This window comes from Salvelinus alpinus, chromosome 17 (assembly GCF_045679555.1).
Source record: "Salvelinus alpinus chromosome 17, SLU_Salpinus.1, whole genome shotgun sequence".
Lineage (NCBI taxonomy): Eukaryota > Metazoa > Chordata > Actinopteri > Salmoniformes > Salmonidae > Salvelinus > Salvelinus alpinus.
Genome location: NC_092102.1, coordinates 16,013,699 through 16,037,476, shown reverse-complemented (window position 1 = coordinate 16,037,476; position 23,778 = coordinate 16,013,699). Strand labels below are relative to the sequence as shown.

Sequence of the window (23,778 nt, the reverse complement as noted above, 5' to 3'; positions counted from 1 at the left end):
TGTGTGTGTGTGTGTGTGTGTGTGTGTGTGTGTGTGTGTGTGTGTGTGTGTGTGTGTGTGTGTGTGTGTGTGTGTGTGTGTGTGTGTGTGTGTGTGTGTGTGTGTGTGTGTGTGTGCGTTCATCTCCCAGCAGAGCAGAGGCAGCCAGTGTCACATTTCTAATAGGTGAATTAGCTCCATCTCACATGGAGCTGTGCACACTACAGGCCATTAAACTGTCGCCTCTCAATAGGGTTTTACCCGATTAGTCTTATTTACAACCCCCTTTCACAGCAGTGAGGTTCGCTTTGCACAACAACTAACCAACCGCTCAACGAGGAAGAAGAATGGTTGAGATAGACAGACCATCTGTCAATGCATAGTTGCATTTCTTTATTTTGCTAGGCTGCTGTGCTATATTAATTTGCCTTGGGTCAGACGTTTGGTGCTTGTGTTTTTTGATGCATGGATGATAAGTTGAACCGTGGAGGCTTTTGGTGTTTTTATGGATATGGATTGACAGAGGAAGCCAGTCTTATGGAATGAACTTGGCTTCCATATGTTTGCATTGTGTTTTAGTCAAATGTCTTGCCGTGTCTTGGCAAATCTGTAAGGGTCCAGGTGGAACGGTGCTCAGTGGTGGCCGGGTATGTCAGAATGTCACAACTAGTGACTGAATCTGATGATATACTGTAGCTGCATTAAAAAAAAAATGTTTTTTATCAGTGCTTACTGGTAACTATGTTATGAAATGTGAGCTCCTTAGCTACCGGTACTCTACCTCTTTTTACCTATCATCAACCAATTACGTGTCTAGCCTACAATCACTAACTCCTATAAATAGCGTTATAACATAACGTCGATATTGAGCATTCGATTAATATTGACTGTTCTATTTGTGAGTCGTGATCCTCAGAGAAGTGAAAGTGGATCTTTAAAAGGGTAACAATAGGCCTTTTATGTGAAACATGTTCTCATTCCCTCTGTTAGTTCCAGGGTACCATGTGACCTGCTCTCTGTCATTCAGGTCATGTCAGCCTGTGCAGCCTCTCTGTCCCTCTTTGAGGAGACTGTTTCTGTGAATGTTCCATTCATTACATCCATCCCATAGAGTTGGATGCCCGTGTGGATTAATGTCTGACAGAGCAGAGGCATTGACCAAGTCCCAAATCGCACCCTATTCCCTATATAGTGCACTACTTTTACAAGAGCTCTATGGGCCCTGGTCGAAGTAGTGCACCATGTAGGGACTAGGGTGCCATTTGGGATGTAATAATGGTATCCAGCCAGATTCATTCACAATTTATATGACACTGGATGGAGTTGGAAGTGTATTCTCTCTTTCAACCACTAGGTGGACAGACAGAGATTTCTGCCTCTATGGTTGCCCTACAGTGATTCTGTTTCTTTGATAGCAGGAAGGAGGATGCACCTCAACCTAGTGCTACTTTAGGCATAGGTATGGCCACATTTTTCCCAATACAACATGTGGCAATACAGTGATATTTATCCAATTCCATGGTTTAATTGGCAGAGGTTTAAAAGCTTTTATAGGAATGTGGCTCCATTGGCAAGCTGCTTAGGTCAAATCTAGATTCCAGGAGAGAGAGAAGCTGAGAACACTGACATTGAAATAACCCCAGGGCTTTTTTATTTGAGTTCCGGAAGTCTTCTCTGGAATCAAGTACATTCAGGTCAGGCCTCTCTGTCATGTCAATTAGGGTCATTTACTGGAAAATATGAAACAATTTGGCCTACTGGTATAAGGCATTTATTAAAGGTGTTATTTAAAATCATTATTAGCTGCATAGTGCTTGGTCAATTCACAGATGAAAAATGCTATTACAAAGCAAACTGAATATTTGAATTATTAGCTCATGTATTGGTTGTTTATGTATAGGTTATTCATTCACTAGCGTTTATCCATCTTTTGCATGATCATGGGGGAGGCTATCCTCTCCTCATTAGTCGTCTGAATCGGTATGAAAATCCTCTTAACGCAGAACCCATGTTCTTTATACAAGCAGTTGAATAACCCTGGCTGGATAATTCCATTACTCAACTAGCCAGCCAGACTGTCGGATATCCTCTCTGTGTCCACGGCTCCATACCTTTGTCGGTTACATGGTGGGATTTCTTTTGAAACCTAACCCCTTTCTTTCTTTCTTTCTATCTCCTTTATGACCTGACCAGCAGCTGCAGGGTTAATGTTTAGCAGCAGCAGCAGAGGCAGTAGTTTTAGGAGGAGGAGAGAGGAGAGGTGGGGGCTAGTCCACAGCTGTTGTAGTAGGCAGGGTCTATTGGGGCAGGAAGCCTGCCTCCCCACTCGCCCTGGAACAATGGGAGATATGGCAGCCACTGCAGGCAGACAGCACAGGGCAAGCAGAGAGAGATACACAATGCACATGCCCAAGGACTGGCCTTTTCTATCAGTAGTATAAACTGCAAGACATCACCTTGAGGAAAAACCCCTTCTTCAGTCGGAAGGGCTCTTTCGGATGTTTTAAGAGGATGCTAGGAAACAGAGCAAGGTGAGCCTGGTTGGTCATTTTAGGACACACACATTGAAAATCAGAAAAATATATCACTGTTAAAACTGATTTTGCGCTGTTATGGTGATTTTAGGGTGGTATTCTGATAACGTTGTCTGCGTAGATTTGACTTGTAGGCTGGTTGTGATAGGTGACGTGACAGAACCATAACAGATGATGTATTAGCTGTGGTCTGAGAGGACAGATGGACATGGGAAGCAGAGCTCAGATGCCCACTGCCGGGTCCCTTACTTTCTGTGTCATAGTGATCAGTGGACTAGCCTACATTTTGGGGCAGCACTAAATAAACAGTTTCCATAAGCATATTAGTATTAGAAGATCATAGAAGAGGAGGGACATGTGTACATGAATCTTGTTTGTTGTTCAGTGTGCCCAATTATGACAAAATCTCCCTTGTCTTGCTGTATCAGGACTGGCAGCCTTGTAATTCTGTTCCAGTGGGGAGGACGGATGGTGTAGGGTGGGGTTTTCGGGGTTGCCTGGCAAAGATTTTGAAATATCACAGAGAGGCCTGCACCATTCTGTTGGATTACGCTCAGACATGGCATTGGTCCAACCTCTAGATTCTTTTGGGAATCGTCCCTCCCTTCCCCAAATCCGTTATTCCCTCTGTGCTCTATCTCTCCCCTCTACCTTCAGTCAAAACGTTGGTATTGGATTATCAGGCCCACTGTTATTTTGGCTAAACATCAGAAGCCATAGTAACAAAGGAATCCGATTAGTATGAATCTAGTCTATGTACCATCTCACTATGCTTAGATGTATGCCTACAGTGGCATATTTTAGTGATCATGGTTATAATTGCATTGTTGTTCCTATGAGGTGTGGTTCCTAATTTGTCTGAATGGGTCTTCTGTGCTGTGATGTTGTTTACCCCTCCAGCCTACACACTTGTTTGTTCACACCGAGAGAACTCCAATCTGTGCCATCCCAAATTGCCAAAAGGGAAGGGTGGCATTTGATATAACCTGAGACAGCCTCCGCTCGGCGGCAGCCAAATCCCCAAGTGTGTGCCTGACATGATTTATAAGGAGCTTGAAGGTTTTTGGTTCTGCTGAGTTGTCTTTGATTTGTACTGTAACCCCCCATTCCATGAATATAAAGTATAAGTCTGCTGCTTGGCTCATTCCTCGTGGTGTGCATCACACCAGACCCAGCCACTTTGAACTCTGAGCTCCATTCGGATGACCTTACAGAACACAGCATAATATCAATATCAATGTTGCCAGCCGCCACAGGCAAAACACATTCTCAAGAAAATCATTATGAAGAAGTGCTATTTTTTCGCGGTCTCTTGGATGTGATCAGGTGTGTGCACACAGTAACATTATATGCCAATGGCAAAACCCATTCTCAAGGAATCATTACTCAAGTGCCATTTTGTCTGGTCTCTTGGATGTGATCAGCCATTTTGTCTGGTCTCTTGGATGTGATCAGGTGAACAGCTAATAACACAATATGGCTATGGCAAGTGAATCATAACAATAATCTATTACACTTGTTTCGTGTCGCTCGACAACAGATAGCCAAGATCACAGATCAGGATTTTCACACATGGAGCAGGTGTGTTCTCCTGACTCAGAGACAGGCGTGCAGACTCCTCTGCTCTAGTTAATCTGCAGCTGAAAGCCAGAGTGGAAAAGGCAGATGCTAAATACTGCTAAACCCATTTGGAGTTGATGAGATCTAAAAGGGATCAGCCGTGGTTCCCATGTGGGCTGCTTGGGAGTGAAGAGTTAATGCTGTAGCTCTGTCTAAACTCATCTCGTCTGAAGGAACGCGGCCAGACTAGACGGAATCTGAAGCCAATGGCAGTGACTGAACATGCTCCCATTTAGCAAGTTACAGTATGAGGACAAGACTGCATCCCAAATGACACCCTATTCCCTATGTAGTGCCTAGTAGTGCACTACATAGGGAATAGGGTGCCATTTGGGAGTCAACCTATGGCAGCGAGCGTCTGACCGTGCTCCCATTTATCAATGAGGGCAAGTCTTGTGGAAATGAAACATAATTACCAATGAGAGTACAGTAATGGGAAATCCCAGATTACCGACTAGACTACATGGAGGTTCAATACAGTGATTGTAATACCGGGTGTCTGCAGCCTGCATGCCATAGTGTTATCACTGGAACATGAAAGGGGACTTCGAAACGCTACTGGGTCTCTCTGCTGAATTATTCATCCATCTTTCTTTCATTACACTTTACAATGACTTAAGACTCGAGATGAAAAGAAGGGAAGATGAGAGGGGGGATTGTGGTTTTGGCGTGGAGGCTGCCGTCTGCAGACGTTGTCCCCCGCAGGGCATGGAGATTCCTCTCATATTCCTGGTCTGTCTGACAGGACAGGAAGACCATTCCAGTTCCATAGCCTGTCCCAATTCACTTCCTACCACTTCCCCTTAGCCTTAACCCTTCGATGTGTGCAGATCTGTAAAGTGGAGAAAATATGGTGGAAGCTCCAGACCCTTCAGATATTCAATCATCAAAGGGTTAGGGCCAATGAGGAGGGAGAGTTGCAGAATTCGGACTGACTGCCTATTCTAATGTGACAGTCACATTCATTGCGTTTGGTCAACACCAAAAAAAAACAATATGAAGCTGCTCTCCTCTCTGGAGATGACAGGGATGTGATGTTTGAGTGTCCATCTGGGGAAATCAAAATGGAGCAAGAGAAATATGGCCTTGATGTCATAAACATGGCACGACAGAGATGGTCGCCTCGCTTCGCGTTCTTAGGAAACTATGCAGTATTTCGTTTTTTTATGTATTATTTCTTACACTGTTACCCGAGGAAATCTTAAGTCTTATTACATACAGCCAGAAAGAACTATTGGGTATAAGAGCAACGTCAACTTACCAACATTACGACTAGTAATACGACTTTTCAGAAGCGGATCCTCCGTTTGGTTCACCACCTAGGACAATGGATCGGATCCCAGTAGGCGACCCAAAACAATGGTGCCGCAGAAGGGGCAGACGGAGAGGTCTTCTGGTCAGGCTCCGTAGACAGGCACATCGCCCACCGCTCCTGAGTATACTACTCCAATGTCCAGTCTCTCGACAACAAGGTAGATGAAATTCGAGCAAGGGTTACCTTCCAGAGAGACATCAGAGATTGTAACATTCTCTGTTTCACGGAAACATGGCTCACTCAGGATACGTTATCAGAGTCGGTACAGCCACCCGGTTTCTTCACGCATCGCGCCAACAGAAACAAACATCTCTCTAGTAAGAAGAAGAGTGGGGGTGTATGCCGTATGATTAACGAGTCGTGTTGTGATCATAACAACATACAGGAACTCAAGTCCTTTTGTTCACCTGACCTAGAATTCCTTACAATCAAATGCCGACCGCATTATCTGCCAAGAGAATTCTCTTCAATTATAATCACAGCCGTGTATATCCCCCCCAAGCAGACACCTCGACGGCCCTGAAAGAACTTCGTTGGACTCTATGTAACCTGGAAACCACATATCCTGAGGCTGCATTTATTGTAGCTGGGGATTTTAACAAAGCTATTCTAAAAACAAGGCTCCCTAAATTTTATCAGCATATAGAATGCGCGACCCGGGCTGGCAGCATTGCTACTCTAACTTCCGCGACGCATTCAAAGCCCTCCCTCTCCTTCCTTTCGGCAAATCTGACCACGACTACATTTTATTGCTCCCAGGCTATAGACAGAAACTTGAACAGGAAACGCCCATGCTCATGTCTGTTCAACGCTGGTCCGACCAATCTGATTCCATGCTTCAAGATTGCTTCGATCACGTGGACTGGGATATGTTCCGGATAGCCTCAGACAACAACATTGATGTATACGCTGATTCGGTGAGCGAGTTTATTAGCAAGTGCATCGGTGATGTTGTACCCACGGTGACTATTAAAACCTTCCCCAACTAGAAACCGTGGATTGATGGCAGCATTCGCGCAAAACTGAAAGCGCAAACCTCTGCTTTTAATCATGGCAAGGCGACCGGAAACATGCCCGAATACAAACAGTGCAGCTATTCCCTCCGCAAGGCAATCAAAGAAAAAGAGACAAAGTAGAGTCGTAATTCAACAGCTCAGACACGAGACGTATGTGGCAGGGTCTACAGTCAATCACGGATTACAAAAAGAAAACCAGCCCCGTCGCGGACACCGACCTCTTTCTCCCTGACAAACTAAACAACTTTGCTCGCTTTGAAGACAATACAGTGCCACTGACACGTCCCTCTACTAAAACCTGCAGGCTCTCCTTCACCGTAGCCAATGTGAGTAAAACATTTAAACATGTTAACCCTTGCAAGGCTGCCGGCCCAGACGCATCCCTAACCGCGTCCTCCGAGCATGTGCAGACCAGCTGGCTGGTGTGTTTACGGACATATTCAATCAATCCCTATCCCAGTCTGCTGTTCCCACATGCTTCAAGAGGGCCACCATTGTTCCTGTTCCCAAGAAAGCTAAGGTAACTGAGATATACGTCTATTGCCCCGTAGCACTCACTTCCGTCATCATGAAGTGCTTTGAGAGACTAGTCAAGGATCATATTACCTCCACCCTACCTGACACCCTAGACCCACTCCAATTTGCTTACTGCCCCAATAGGTCCACAGATGATGCAATCACACTGCCCATTGCCCTAACCCATCTGGACAAGAGGAATACCTATGTAAGAATGCTGTTCATCGATTACAGCTCAGCATTTAACACCATAGTAATCCCCAAACTCGTCAATAAGCTCGAGACCCTGCGTCTCGACCCCGCCCTGTGCAACTGGGTCCTGGACTTGCTGACGGGCCGCCCCCAGGTGGTGAGGGTAGGAAACAACATCTCCGCCCCGCTGATCCTCAACACTGGAGCCCCACAAGGGTGCGTTCTCAGCTCTCTCCTGTACTCCCTGTTCACCCATGACTGCGTGGCCATGCACGCCTCCAACTCAATCATCAAGTTTGCAGACGACACTACAGTGGTAGGCTTGATTACCAACAACGACGAGATGGCCTACAGGGAGGAGGTGAGGACCCTTGGAGTATGGTGTCAGGAAAATAACCTCACACTCAACGTCAACAAAACAAAGGAGATGATCGTGGACTTCAGGAAACAGCAGAGGGAGCACCCCCCCCACATCGACGGGACAGTAGTGGAGAAGGTGGAAAGTTTTAAATTCCTCGGTGTACACATCACAGACAAACTGAAATGGTCCACCCACACAGACAGTGTGGAGAAGAAGGCGCAACAGTGCCTCTTCAACCTCAGGAGGCTGAAGAAATTTGGCTTGTCACCGAAAACACTCACAAACTTTTACAGATGCACAATCAAGAGCATCCTGTCGGGCTGTATCACCGCCTATTACGGCAACTGCTCCGCCCACAACAATAAGGCTCACCAGAGGCTAGTGAGGTCTGCACAACGCATCACCGGGGGCAACTACCTGCCCTCCAGGACACCTACAGCACCTGATGTCACAGGAAGGCCAAAAGGATCATCAAGGACAACAACCACCTGAGCCACTGCCTGTTCACCCCGCTATCATCCAGAAGGCGAGGTCAGTACAGGTGCATCAAAGCTGGGACCGAGAGACTGAAAAACAGCTTCTGTCTCAAGGCCATCAGAAAGTCACCAAAAATGGGAATATTATCTGCCGTGACTACAAGGACTGATAGGAATTCAGGGAACTCTGTGAGGAACGCTGTATATGGCCCAGGAGGCCTGTAAACGGTAGCTGTAACGTCCGCTTCCAACTCACTCTCAAACACATAGATCCCCTGAACGCAGCTCACTCTCCCGATCCCAATCACCTGAATTCTGATCACCTGTTCACACACCTGTATGTTATTATCACACACTATTTAGTTCAGTTATTTGCACCTCATCTTTGTGAGGTATTGTTTTTTTTTGTGACACAGTTCTATTTGGAGCTCTGTTTTTCCTGTGAGTTAATCCTCCCGTGTATGATAGTTTTTGCCCGCCTCACTATTGACGCCTTTTGCCTGTACTTTAGCATATCATATTTCCTGTTATCAACCTATTGCCTGATCTCCCGGTCGACGTTACTAGCCTTTTCCCTGCCTATACTGTTGCCTGTTTGGACCCCCTGTGTATGACCTTCTGCCTACCCCTGGACCCAGCTACCTGCCTCCTCCTGTGGTTCTTTACGGATAAACACCTGCTGAGCCCTGCGCTTGAAACCAGCTCTCTGTCTCCCATCGTGTTCATTACAGTAGCTATAAAAAGTTATTTAGGCTGCATAGATTTCATGACTAGAAGCTCAAAAGACGAAAACACAGTCGTTATTTATTTTATTTGCTGTCATAAATGTTTGCAACAACTCTGCCTTTGCAGAAGGCGCGGGGGATATGGTCACTAGGGTAACCAGGAGGAAAGGCCTCATTTAAACAGCCATCACTAACATTGAGTGGCTGCTGCCAACATACTGACTCAAATCTCTAGCCACTTTAATAATAAAAAATTTGATGTAATAAATGTATCACTAGTCACTTTAAACAATGCCACTTTATATAATGTTTACATACCCTACATTACTCATCTCATATGTATATACTGTACTCTATACCATCTACTGCATCTGGCCTATGCCGCGCGGCCATCGTTCATCCATATATTTATTTGTACATATTCTTATTCATTCCTTTACACTTGTGTGTATAAGGTAGTTGTTGTGAAATTGTTATATTACTTGTTAGATATTACTGCATGGTCGGAACTAAAAGCACAAGCATTTCGCTACACTCGCATTAACATCTGCTAACCATGTGTATGTGACCAATACCATTTGATTTGATTTGATTTGTATAAAATTAACGCTTGATGTCTGCAAACCGCACGAAATCCCCGACTGAAAAATGCTCTGACTGGAAAAGGGAGGGAGGGAGAGGGAGAGTTGAGAGGATGATAATAACAAGATGTGTCATTTCGTTTTTTTCCTCAGCTCCTTGGCTCTGACGTGGGGAGAGTAGAGAAGTGGCTTACACGCACAGGAGTAAGACTGAGTACTCTGCTCTAAGGAGAGCTGGCATCACAGGTGAGTGTCTGTTCTAGAAGACTCTATTCTACTCTACTGTTGTATGTTCTTTGGCTTTCTGTACGTTTCCAACTATGAAAATGGACCTTCCTAGCAATATCTTCTGGGTATTATACCTTCAGGAGACAGCATGCTTGGTTATTTATTTCTGGCGCATGACACATTTGTTTTGCAGGCCTATAGGGTTACACATTTTCTTCTCCTTATAAAAGCTCCTACAATGTCCTCAGGATTACTTTTTTTACAGCATTAAGTGTTATATGCATTCCGGCTCAGTGATGACATGATATATCTTGTTTTGTTCTTTTGCTGTTCCCTTTAAACTGAAAATTGTGCGTCGTTTCACCTGGTTTAGTCTATCTATTTGACGAAAGAGCAGTGGGGGTGGAAGCATCATTGAAAAAGAGCAGTGGAGGAGGAAGCATAATTGAAAAAGAGCAGTGGAGGAGGAAGCATCATTGAAAAAGAGCAGTGGAGGAGGAAGCATCATTGAAAAACGCCAGTGGGGGTGGAAGCATCATTGAAAAACAGCAGTGGGGGTGGAAGCATCATTGAAAAACAGCAGTGGGGGTGGAAGCATCATTGAAAAAGAGCAGAGGGGGTGGAAGCATCATTGAAAAAGAGCAGTGGGGGTGGAAGCATCATTGAAAAAGAGCAGTGGGGGTGGAAGCATCATTGAAAAAGAGCTTCATGGTGTTCAGGGTTCCCCTTTGTTGTCTCTGTACTTCACTCTCTGTATTCTCTTCATGTCCTTTGTTGTCTCTGTACTTCACTCTCTGTTTTCTCTTCATGTCCTTTGTTGTCTCTGTACTTCACTCTCTGTTTTCTCTTCATGTCCTTTGTTGTCTCTGTACTTCACTCTCTGTTTTCTCTTCATGTCCTTTGTTGTCTCTGTACTTCACTCTCTGTTTTCTCTTCATGTCCTTTGTTGTCTCTGTACTTCACTCTCTGTTTTCTCTTCATGTCCTTTGTTGTCTCTGTACTTCACTCTCTGTTTTCTCTTCATGTCCTTTGTTATCTCTGTACTTCACTCTCTGTATTCTCTTCATGTCCTTTGTTATCTCTGTACTTCACTCTCTGTTTTCTCTTCATGTCCTTTGTTATCTCTGTACTTCACTCTCTGTTTTCTCTTCATGTCCTTTGTTATCTCTGTACTTCACTCTCTGTATTCTCTTCATGTCCTTTGTTGTCTCTGTACTTCACTCTCTGTTTTCTCTTCATGTCCTTTGTTGTCTCTGTACTTCACTCTCTGTTTTCTCTTCATGTCCTTTGTTGTCTCTGTACTTCACTCTCTGTTTTCTCTTCATGTCCTTTGTTATCTCTGTACTTCACTCTCTGTATTCTCTTCATGTCCTTTGTTATCTCTGTACTTCACTCTCTGTTTTCTCTTCATGTCCTTTGTTATCTCTGTACTTCACTCTCTGTTTTCTCTTCATGTTCTTTGTTATCTCTGTACTTCACTCTCTGTATTCTCTTCATGTCCTTTGTTGTCTCTGTACTTCACTCTCTGTATTCTCTTCATGTCCTTTGTTATCTCTGTACTTCACTCTCTGTTTTCTCTTCATGTCCTTTGTTATCTCTGTACTTCACTCTCTGTATTCTCTTCATGTCCTTTGTTGTCTCTGTACTTCACTCTCTGTTTTCTCTTCATGTCCTTTGTTGTCTCTGTACTTCACTCTCTGTTTTCTCTTCATGTCCTTTGTTATCTCTGTACTTCCCTCTCTGTTTTCTATTCATGTCCTTTTTAGCGAATGTCACAGTGTCAGTATCCTTTTGTGGCATTTGAACAGGAAACAGGGGCAGATTCTCTGTCACTGTGATTAGATATGTCATTGATGGTGGTGAAAAATCGTATTTGCTTTTTTAGAGGTTCCTCTTTTTAGATCCTCCTGTGTGTCAGTCAACAGAGGAAATATCTGGGTTATTAATGATCAGGCACTCAAGGGATGAGGGTGAAGCTTCTGTTCTATGTATCTCACGGGCAGACAGCCCTTATCTACAGTAGATAGTAAACATTTGGATTACAGTCAGTGTTCTCTTTATCGCACAATGCAGAGAGAAGAAGGAGATGATGGAAGTATGTACCGTATATATTTCATACTTATCACAGACTGCAGATTGTAATAAAGCACGTCTAGTTTTTATCCGGGTATATCATAAATAGTTTGAGAGACATGTAAATCTCCCCTGTTTATAATTCTAGAATGGGAAAATAAGGTAGCAAGCAATATGGTCGTCCTCCTTGTACACAATCTCCTTTTGCATTCAGTGCTTCTCTGTGGGTCTCAGTCTCATATCAGCACATTTCTGGAGCAGGGCATCTCTCTCTCTTTTCTCACCCTCGCTCTCTCTCTTCACGAGCACTCTCTCTTCTCCCATTCTCTTTCTCCCGCTCTCTCACTCCCCCCCCCCACCCCCCTCCCACGCTCTCTCCCTCCCCACCCCTTGCTCCCTGCCTGGCACGGCAGTCTCTGGGCAGACACTCTGATCTCCTCTCCCTGTGAATGGTTATCTGTTTGGGCACGCAGAAGCTAGTCAGCGGCCTAAGCACCACCCCCACAATGACAATGCTGTCCTTCACCACACTACAGTTGACCCCTACAGTTCTCTGTGACCCCTGCCTAGAATTTCATTGTATCCGCCGTGATCGGATGTAGGATCTGTTGTATAATCAATATCAGTTGAATTGGTCTGATGGGGGGGAAGAGGAGGAGGTTAAGGATGGGGGAGAGAGCATGAGGGTGGGTGAATCAGCTTTGATCAAGCTGCAATCAATAAATTGTGTCACTTTAGAATTGTCTGGATTAAATTCAGAAAAGAGGCATTCTCCTTTATCGCTTTGTTTTGGTCGCGATTCAAGCTTCTGCACCACAGAGTACAGTACCTAGCAACAGCAGCATCTACCATGTTATATTTAGTCTCACTTTTATGTTTTGTTTAATGTGGAGTTCACATGGAGTTCCATCCCACTGGGCACGGACGTCATTTCAACGTGGAGTTTTACTTTACGTTTGGTAGAGTTGTCAACATAGTGAGATCAAAAACAGAATTCCAACATGCCATTGGATTTAGGTCCAAAGTTGGTTGGGAAAAAGACAAAATGCCCTGACGTTGATTACTTAAAAAAAAAAAATCCAATCAGTTTTCCATGTTGATTCAATGCCATCACATCCCTAAACATGATTTAAATGATGCTGAAACAATGTTGATCCAACCAGCTTTTGCCCAGTTGGATGTGTGAACGTTCCGAGAACACGCAGATGCTGTTAATGGGAAAAGGATTTGTCATTTTGTCCTGTTCATTTGTTATGAATAAACAAACTCGGTGTATATTGTACTGTAGCTTGCCATGCCTGGAGCTGTAATGTGCATTAAGTGAAGAATAGCTGGTATTTATAACTCCTCCTTAACGCTCTGGCAGGTTAAACATGCAGCTAATATCTTCTTCCTTATGCCTCTATAGGAGACACATTGATCAGCCCTCCATTACAGGCCCAATTGGCCTTTGCTCAGTGGATTACAGCTCAATACATCAGTTTAGATGGGGCTGCTGAGATCTCAGACTGGCAGCGAGGGTGAGGATGAGCCAGTAATATTAGGCCTATTCAATGCATCCTCTGGGGTGTCGAGGTTCTCGTAAACGTATTCGCGCTTTGCACTTCGCAGCACTCACCTCTTAGACTTATAATGCACTCATCCCTAGAGTACGTTTGTGTTTGTGAACAGGGGTTTACTGTACATGACCTGTCTGTTTAGCTCTGGGTGAAGGGGATGACTTGGCAGGATTTGAGTAATGGAGTTAGATCAGTCTTATCCCTGACACTGTTTAATGCTCCTGAGAAACCCAGGGATATATCTCCAGGCCTTCCCCTCCACTCACAGCTGTCACAGAACCCTACCACCAGCACTTCCACCATTATGTTCTGCTCCTATGGGCTTTGTCCAAAAAAAACTCTCAGTATGCTATACATTACTATAGATTACTCCGTAATCTAGCTAAAGCCAACCAACAGGCTGATACATCAGTTATGCATTTATCCGACCAAACACACCCAGTCTAACATGGCAGAATAGCCTTACATCTCTCCATCGTCAAGAACCTGACACTAGAGGGATTATTACGGTTCCATTCTCACAAGAGAAAGTCCTGGTATTTGTATTTATTATGGATACTGTACTCTTCCTGGGGTCCAGCAAAATTAAGGCAGTTATACCATTTTAAAAACATTACAATACATTCACAGATTTCACAACACACTGTGTGCCTTCAGGCCCCTACTCCACCACTACCACATATCTACAAAAAATCCATGTGTACGTGTGTGTATAGTGCGTATGTTATTGTGTGTGTGTATGCATGTGTCTGTGCCTATGTTTGCGTTGCTTTACAGTCCCCTCTGTTCTATAAGATGTATTTGTATTTGTTAAATCGAATTTTACTGCTTGTATCAGTTACTTGATGTGGAATAGAGTTCCATGTAGTCATGGCTCTATGTAGTACTGTGCACCTCCCATAGTCTGTTCTGGACTCGGGGACTGTGAGGTATGCATGGGTGTCCAAGCTGTGCGCTAGTAGTTCAAACAGACAGCTCGGTGCATTCAACATGTCAATACCTCTCATAAATACAAGTCCACTTTGAGCCAGGAGAGATTGACATGCATATTATTAATGTTAGCTCTCTGTGTACATCCAAGGGCCAGCTGTGCTGCCCTGTTCTGAGCCAATTGCAATTTTCCTACGATCCTTTTTGTGGCACCTGTCCACACGACTGAACAGTAGTTCAGGTGCGACAAAACTAGGGCCTGTAGGACCTGCCTTAGCTGATAGTGCTGTTAAGAAGGTAGAGCAGAGCTTTATTATGGACAGACTGCTCCCCATTTTAGCTTCTGTTGTATCAATATGTTTTGACCATGACAGTTTACAATCCAGGGTTACTCCAAGAAGTTTAGTCACCTCAACTTGCTCAATTTCCACATGATTTATTACTAGATTTAGTTCAATACAATGCTTTTAGTTTTAGAAATATTTAGGATTCATTTATTCCTTGCCACCCACTCTGAAACTAACTGCAGCTCTTTGTTAAGTGTTGCAGTCATTTCAGCCGCTCTAGTAGCTGACGTGTATAGTGTTGAGTCATCCGCATAAAGAGACACACTTGCTTTACTCAAAGCCAGTGGCATGTCGTTAGTAAAGATTGCCATGGGGAATTCCTGATTCTACCTGGATTATGTTTGAGAGGCTTCAATTAAAGAACACCCTCTGTGTTCTGTAAGACAGGTAACTCTTTCTCCACAGTATAGCAGGGGGTGTAAAGCTATAACACATACAATTTTCCAATAGCAGACTATGATCGATAATGTCAAAAACAGCACTGAAGTCTAACAAAACAGCCCCCACAATCTTTTTATCATAAATTTCTCTCAGCCTATCATCAGTCATTTGTGTAAGTGCTGTGCTTGTTGAATGTCCTTCCCTATAAGCGTGCTGAAAGTCTGTTGTCAATTTGTTTACTGTAAAATAGCATTGTATCTGGTCAAACTCCATTTAAAAAAAAAAGTTTACTAAGGGTTGGTAACAGGCTGATTGGTCGGCTATTTGAGCCAGTAAAGGGGGTAGTGGAATGACTTTAGCTTCCCTCCAGGCCTGGGGGCACACACTTTCTAGTAGGCTTAAATTGAAAATATGGCAAATAGGAGTGGCAATATCGTCCTCTATTATCCTCAGTAATTTTCCATCCAAGTTGTCACACCCCGGTGGCTTGTCATTGTTGATAGACAACAATCTTCTTATTTTTTTACTTCTTCCACACTCACTTTACAGAATTCAAAATTACAATGTTTGTCTTTCCTAATTTGGTCAGATATACTTTGATATCTCTGGACACTCCCTGTTATTTGGGGTAGACTATTGCGCTGAGACAAGGCTGGACGCCATAGGAGTCTATAAATCAAAATCATCAAATCAAATGTATTTATAAAGCCCTTCTTACATCAGCTGATATCACAACGTGCTGTACAGAAACCCAGCCTAAAACCCCAAACAGCAAGCAATGCAGGTGTAGAAGCACGGTGGCTAGGAACAGGTCAGCACCACAGGAGTAAATGTCAGTTGGCTTTTCATAGCCGATCATTCAGAGTATCTCTACTGCTCCTGCTGTCTCTAAAGAGTTGAAAACAGCAGGTCTGGGACAAGTAGCACGTCCGGTGAACAGGTCAGGGTTCCATAGCTGCAGGCAGAACGGTTGAAACTGGGGCAGCAGCATGGCCAGGTGGACTGGGGACAGCCAGGAGTCATCAAGCCAGGTTGTCCTGAGGCATGGTCCTAGGGCCATGTCTCAACGCAAGGGTATAGATGACTTACTGTATGTTGGTGGTTACATAGTACATTGATGTTTTGTGTGTAAAAGTGAGAAGATTGTAACATTATGAACCTCCTTGTGTTCCAGATGAGAACGATGTCTGATGAGACAGAACCGAGGATGTGTGATGAAGACCTGGAGTCAGACGAGGGGGACGTTGAGGACTACCTGGAGGAAGAAGAGAACAGCGGAGAACTAATGGACCGACTCAGAGAACTGGAGGTGAGTCAACCCCAATCATAATGAACTGATCATCTCAAATTATATAATTTTTTTAATATAGTTTCACCACATATTCATTGCTTTCATTTCAATTTTCACATTTATGAAAGTTATTTTCATACTAAACATTTACAGATGTGAATAATCTATTGGCTTCTTTTAACAGGCAGAGAATTCAGCTCTTGTGTTGGCAAATGAGAGTCAAAGAGAGGCATATGAGAGATGTCTGGACGAGGTGGCCAACCATGTGGTCCAAGCTCTACTCAACCAAAAGGCAAACTGACAAGTCATCCTCAACAATCCATCATTTTTTTTGAAAGCCCATTTTGAATCACAACCGGTAAGACATGGGTTGTGGTGTTAATGATACGTTTTTGTGTATACATATATGCAGGATCTGCGAGAGGAGTGCATCAAGCTGAAGATGCATGTGTTTGACCTGGAGAGACAGAACAGAGTGCTCTGTGAGCTCTTCCAACAGAAACTACCCAACCATTCAAGCCCTTACGACCAGGTATAAAGTAACATCACAATCTGCCCTGAGACATGGCTGTAAACTCCTATGGCAACATTACACCAATGGAGTCTACAGCCATGTTACACACTCTTAGGGAAAAGAACCTTAAAGAAGAACCTCTCTAGAACCTTAAAGGGTTCTCTGGGCTAACCCCATAGGAGAACCCTTTAAAGAACCCTTTCTGGTTCCAGGTACAACCCTTTTGGGTTCCATGTAGAACCCTTTCTGGAACCCAAAAGGGTTCTACCTGGAACCAGAAATAGGTTTTCTTATGAGGACAGCACGAAGAACACTTTTGTGTGCTCCATAGGAGAATACAGCCATGTCTCAGGGCAACGTCATAATCTGTCATAATCTGCTGTGTAGTGATCTCCTGCTGCTGTGTGTTGTAATGTAGCCTATAGTATAGAGTCCTATAACAATGTTTTGCTTAAAGTGGTGTACATGATATCCTAATTGCATTGAATTTACTGTTACAGGTGCAGCCAGGACCCCTCCCAGTGTACAATACACAGCTGCTGCACAATGTCTCTGACAAACAGGTGGAGTCACAGTCACAGAGTCAAGCACAAGCCAAGGTGAGGACAAAGCACGGTCAACACTTAATCCTGAGACATGGCTGTAGACTCCTATGGGGATAAACACTGTCTGGGTTACGGCAGCACTCATGACATATACTGTTGGGTCTATGGTTTCTCATATGAAATGAATGTCCTTTCTATTTCACTATTGTATTCAAGAGACCTGGACTTTCTCTGTTAAACTGATTTCCTTCACTTATGCCAACAGTGTTTTGTTCTATCGATATTTCATATACAGTATAAGGCTGCAGTTTGGTTGAAGTGTTATTGAAAGAAATGATTTGAATCTTGTTTATAACCTTTGTTTAACCAGTTAGTTATTGAGAACACGTTCACTTCTATAATAACAACCTGACAATATTTCTCTCAACAGGGAAATGGGTTCCACCGCACACTGCCACAGGCCCCAGCAACTCCCCCCCGAGGCCCAGCCGCATCCATGGAGGCCCTGTCCCCATTCTTCAAGAAGAAAGCACACATCCTGGAGGTCCTCCGCAAGATGGAGGAGACCGACCCCCTCAAGTTCCACCCCTCGGCAGGCAGCATTTCCTTCTGTGACTACAGCCAGGTTCTGATGTCCACAGAGGCTGTCCTGGCTGCTGGAGACCTGTGTAAGAAGCACCAGACACGCTGCCGCTGCTCCTGCTCAGACTCTGACAACACGCAACACCAGCAGCACGTCGATGGTGAAGGGCAGTTATGTCCTACTCACTGCAAGAGGAGCACAGACAGTCCGGTCAAATGTAACCATATTTGCACTCCAAAGCCTAATTCAACTCCGAACCACGTCAAAGGCACACCCACCACAGCTGCTATTAGTGAATTCCACATCAAGAGCACATCAGTGGAGAAACACCAGACAATGAATGACCACCAGCAACCAGCAGGTCCCAACTCTTACTTGTCAATCAAAAGTGTAGATCAGACTAGACCAGCCAATCAGTGCCCAGAGGCAGGGATAAAGACAGGGCAGGTCGAGGGCACAGATGAAGAGGACTATCTTAAAGGAAAATCTGAAGACAGCAGTAGTTTGTTTACCTCCCAGCTGCCTGTACCTGGAGTGAAGGACAACCCTCATATTGCATACTGTGAGCTGGAAACCAATGGGTTTCTCCTTTCCTCCAATGACAGTGATAATGTTTTGAGTGATGTAGTTATTCCAGAGAAAGACAGTGGCCCAGCAGAGGAGGGAGCTCTCTCAGGGAGAGCCAACGTGGCCATCAGCCCCATCCCCTCCTCCTGCCTCATTGACGTCAAAGCTGCTGCAATCAACTCCCCGTCCAGGATCCTAAAGTTTATAAAGATCCCCACGATGGCAGAGAGGACCCAGGCAGCGGCCAGTCCTGTCCGTCTGAGCCCACAGCTCACCCGCACCTCCAAGATCCCCTGTCGTACCAATAACTATGAGGTGTACCACTCCCCCGTCCCCTCACGCAGAGCCACCACCACAGAGAGGACCAGGCACCCTCCTCCACCCGCCAGGTCAGAGTCCTACCCAGCCACCACACACTCAGCCTCAGCCCCCACCTCCCCGCCACAGCCTGAGGATGCCTGCTCCCCTCCAGCCAAGGAACTTTGCTACAGCAGCCTCTCGGTCCCCAAGGCAAGCGGTGGTGTCCCCAAGCCACTGGCCCCTGGCACATCGCAGACACCCAGGGCCTCTTCTCAGAAGGTCCCGTATTATGAGAATGTTTTGGAACTCTCCACCTCGGCTCAGCTGGAAGAATCCAAGGTCCCAGAGAACGTAAACATATCATCTTCCTCTTATACCAACACAGATAGTGACAGGAAGCTAGTGAATCCACTACTACAGAAAGAAAATGTCCGGAGTCTCCAGCTGCAGCATTTCTCCCCTGCCTCGGACTCTTCCTCCTCCTCATCTTCCTCATCCTCTTCATCCTCGTCCGATCAGGATGTGAACACAGAGAGCCCAGTCTGGCACGGCCACCACAGTCTGCCCAACCCCTCTGCCCTCAGAGCAGCTCCGTTTCAGGGGAGCCCTGCTCACTACGCCAGCATGAAAGACAGAGGATCGCAGGACCAGGACACTAGAGAAACCACCATGCAGAACTCCGATCCCTCCCAGTCCCAGCCTCCAGCTCTCCCAGCCAAGAGACATGATCCCTCATCCATTCCCAAGAGGCCTTCTCGGGTAGCAGGGCCAGGGAGGCAGCCAGCCGAGTCTAGTCACACATTCAAAGACAGGCTGGCTGCACTTGGCAAGCTGAGGAGCTCTGAGGATTTACAAGTCAATGTGCTGCTGCCAGTAGACAAGCCAGACCCTCATAGTGATGAGAGTATAGTCACTTTTAACGATGACAGGAGTAAGACAGCGGAGAGGCCTGTGGATCATAATTTAGAGGAGCAGAGGCACTCAAAATATACAGACTCTTTGGATGGTAAGCCTAAAGGTATTCCTGGTGGTGTTGCTTTGATGTTCCCTGTTGCTTGTCAGTCCTATGATCCAGCAGCTAAGTCTCTTCTCTGTGGCTCTTCAGTCGCTAAGGCAGAGCTGGAGACGCTCTCATCCAGAGTGGGTGTGACTAATACAGACAGCTCCAAAGCTAAACTGGGCCTACCATCCCCAAACACTGACACTCCCATAGTTCTACACAACGTGAAATGCCCAGCTTCTCTGAACCTGTCTTACCATGGTAAACAACCTGCACCCAGCATCCCTCAGAGCAGCAACAGCCCCAACAAAGTCCTGCCTAAGTCCCCGTCTAAACCCTGCCAGGCCCTGGCTCCCTCACCCTCAGCTGTCAGTAGAGGTGGAACTGGGAAACCCACCCTGGATGCCCCGGCACTGACGCCACGCTACTCATCCAAGTCAGAGGACAGGAGCAAGCTCAACGCAAACAGGAAGAGAAACACCACAGCGCACGGAGACAGCTTTCCTCCCCCAAGGCCAACGTCAGGCACACAGCAGGAGGAGGAGAGGCACCTTGTCCCTATTGTTCCCAGCCCCACCCCCGGCCCTACGTCAGCCATGGAAGAGAAGGTGATGAAGGGTATTGAGGAGAACATGCTGAAACTGGCAGAGCAGGACCGAGACAGAGGACAGGTATTGATGGTTGTTTTCTCTAACTGTGGTATAGTGTTGTGTTTTAATGTGTTATTAACAAGTATTTCAGAGTGTTCGCTGTCAGCAATTTGATAAATAAAAACGTTTAACAGGTCACCGAGGTGAAACAGAAAGGCTCCAATGGCATCGCTAGCTGGTTCGGCCTGAAGAAGAGCAAGCTCCCAGCTCTGAGCCGCAAACCAGACACGCCTCCTAAAGTCAAAGACGAGAAGAAGGGTGGAGAGTGGAGGCTGAACATCCCTTCCAAGATGGCGGGGTCTAAGTCTAAAGGAGAAGGGGTGGGGGTGGAGAGCCTGAATATCTCTATGCTGATGGAGAAGGCGGAGGGTCTGAGGAGAGCTCTGGAGGAGGAGAGAGCCTACATGAACGGGGTCGAGGGGGTTGGGATGGACCGCTCTGGGAGGGGTCACTCCTGTGAGGTGGTGATGGACCAATCACAGGGCCAACTGGCTGTTATGTACAGGGGAGCGCGCTCAGACAATTTCATGCAGCAGTTACTGAACAGGTGAGGAAATTATAGAAGCAAGCACTGTTGGATTCTATGTATAAGCCCGTTAAGATTGATCTGATTGTAAAAAGTGAATTTGTGCTTAGGTGAACATATCAGTTGTTTTGTGTTGCCTTTCCTTTTATAAACCAATTCCTTCAACTGTTGTGACTATAGGGTGGATGGGAAGGACTTCAGTGGCATCAGTGTGGCTCAGAGACGCCTCTCCTTTGACTGTAAGACCTCCAGACCGTTCAGCAGCCACCATACTGACAGCATCATCAGCCACACCACCAACAGAGAGGACATGCAGAAGGTAGGCTACAGCTGAGTTACAATGAGTATTCATTAGGGGTTCACAGCAAAGTTATTTTTATTGTCTGAATTCTTAGTTTTTCCTTGACATGGTCAAATAACTCAAGTGTAAAAAAATATATATAATTTGGTACACAGAAGCTAGAGCCCACTTTGTGTGTACGCATCTTTCTTCATGCTGAACAACTTTGCTTCAAGGACCTGTAAGATCCATCATTTTGGAAATTGGGAAAAACTTTGAAAAACATATTCCCATGAACCATAATAACACGATGTGTAGGCCCATGGTACAGCTCTTAACTTAGTTTGAGAAAAGTGAAGGGATTGGTTAAGAGATGGCTGAGTTATTGATAATTCAATAGTTTTAAAAATAGCTTCTATTTGACCAAAATTCCATGACGTACATTAAGGCAGATGGGTGAATTCAGTTCAAGCATGAATAACTGATTAATTTAGTAACAAGCTGAATATGAACACCCGCTGAATACGAACAGCTGCTGAATATGAACAAAAATATAAATGCAACATAACATGCAAACATTTCAAAGATTTTACTGAGTTACAGTTGATATAAAGGAAATCACTCCATTGAAATAAATCCATTAGATCCTAATCTATGGATTTCACATGACTGGGAATACAGATATGCATCTGGTGGGACCACCATTTGGCTCATGCAGCGCAACATATGTCTTTCGCATAGAGTTGATCAGGCTGTTGATTGTGGCCTGTGGAATATTGTCCCATTCCTGTTCAATGGCTGTACGAAGTTTCCTGGATATTGGCGGGACCTGGAACATGCTGTCGTACACTTAGATCCAGAGCATCCCAAACATGCTCAATGTAGGGCTGGGCGATATGGCCTAAAAATCATATCTACATTTTTTTCAAACTTATGGCCGATTCACAATGTACAGTGCATTCGGAAAGTATTCAGACCCCTTGACTTTTTCCACATTTGGTTACTTTACAGCCTTATTCTAAAATTGATAAAATATTTATTTCCCTCATCAATCTACACACAATACCCCATAATGACAAGTTTTTCGAATTTTTTGCAAATTCAATTGATTGGACATGATTTGGAAAGGCACACACCTGTCTATATAAGGCCCACAGTTGACAGTGCATGTCAGAGCAGAAAGGAGGTATTGTCCGTAGACCTCCGAGAGAGGATTGTGTCAAGGCACAGATCTGGGGAAGAGTACAAACAGATTCTGCAGCATTGAAGGACCCCAAGAACACAGTGGCCTCCATCATTCTTAAATGGAAGAAGTTTGAAACCACCAATACTCTTCCTATAGCTGGCCACCCAGCCAAACTGTGCAATTGGGGGAGAAGGAGCCTTGGTCAAGGAGGTGACCAAGAACCAGATGGTAACTCTGACAGAGCTCCAGAGTTCTTCTGTGGAGATGGGAGAACCTTCCAGAAGGACAACCAACTCTGCAGGACTCCACTCCACCAATCAGGCCTTAATGGTAGAGTGGCCAGACGGAAGCCACTCCTCAGTAAAAGGCACATGACAGCCCCTTTGGAGTTTGCCAAAAGGCACCTAAAGGACTCTCAGACCATGAGAAACAAGATTCTCTGTTCTGATAAAACCAAGATTGAACACTTTGGCCTTGAATGCCAAGTGTCAAGTCTGGAGGAAACCTGGCACCATCCCTACGGTGAAGCATCATTCTGGGGGGGATGTTTTTCAGAGGCAGGGACTGGGAAACTAGTCAGGATCGAGGGAAAGATGAACGGAGCAAAGTACAGAGAGGTCAAATACATTTTTATTTGTCACATGCGACGAATAAAGCAGTTATAGACCTTACAGTGAAATGCTTCTTACAAGCCCTTAACCAACAATGCAGTGTTAAGAAAAATAAGTGTTAAGTAAAAAATAGATAAGTAAAAAAATATATATACAAATAGTTAAAGAGCAGCAGTAAAATAAGTAGTGAGGCTGTATACAGTGGGTACCGGTACAGAGTCAATGTGCGGGGGTATAGGTTCGTCAAGGTAATTGAGGTAATATGTACATATAGGCAGAGTTAAAGTGACTATGCATAGATAATAACCAGAGAGTAGCAACAGCTTAAAAGAGGGGTGGGGGTGGGGGGGGGACAATGCAAATAGTCTGGGTAGCCATTTGATTAGCTGTTCAGGAGTCTTGGGGGTAGAAGCTGTTAAGAAGCCTTTTCGGCCTAGACTTGTCGCTCCGGTACCGATTGCTGTGCGGTAGCAGAGAGAACAGTCTATGACTAGGGTGGCTGGAGTCTTTGACAATTTTTAGGGCCTTCCTCTGACACCGCCTGGTATAGAGGTCCTGGATTGCAGGAAGCTTGGCCGCAGTGATGTACTGGCCAGCACTACCCAAAGTAGTGCCTTTGGAGGCCAAGTAGTTGCCATACCAGGCAGTGATGCAACCAGTCAGGATGCTCTTGTGCAGCAGCTGTATAACTTTTTGAGGGTCTGAGGACCCATGCCAAATCTTTTCAGTCTCCTGAGGGGGAATAGGCTTTGTCGTGCCCTGTCTTGGTGTGTTTGGGCCATGATAGTTTGTTGGTGATGTGGACACCAAGGAACGTGAAGCTCTCAACTTTCTCAACTACAGCCCCGTCGATGAGAATGGGGGTGTGCTCTGTCCTCCTTTTCCTGTAGTC

General features: G+C 45.1%; 1 protein-coding gene across 3 annotated transcripts in view; it reads left to right on the top strand.

The window, feature by feature from the left end:
- The window catches only part of LOC139542282 (nck-associated protein 5-like), a 51,116-nt gene that overhangs the window by 9,234 nt on the left and 18,104 nt on the right, over positions 1 to 23,778 (top strand). Inside the window, exons 1-9 of one of the 3 annotated variants that reach the window (XM_071347518.1) lie at positions 2,287 to 2,510; positions 9,469 to 9,561; positions 16,008 to 16,142; positions 16,309 to 16,416; positions 16,537 to 16,656; positions 17,139 to 17,237; positions 17,614 to 20,304; positions 20,418 to 20,830; positions 20,990 to 21,128. In XM_071347518.1, the coding sequence (XP_071203619.1) occupies positions 16,008 to 16,142; positions 16,309 to 16,416; positions 16,537 to 16,656; positions 17,139 to 17,237; positions 17,614 to 20,304; positions 20,418 to 20,830; positions 20,990 to 21,128 (3,705 nt within the window). In that variant the 5' untranslated portion in view covers positions 2,287 to 2,510; positions 9,469 to 9,561. Of the gene's footprint in view, positions 1 to 2,286; positions 2,511 to 9,468; positions 9,562 to 15,986; positions 16,143 to 16,308; positions 16,417 to 16,536; positions 16,657 to 17,138; positions 17,238 to 17,613; positions 20,305 to 20,417; positions 20,831 to 20,989; positions 21,129 to 23,778 lie in introns of those variants that run through there. The other 2 variants (XM_071347519.1, XM_071347517.1) reach the window with 2 other exon arrangements.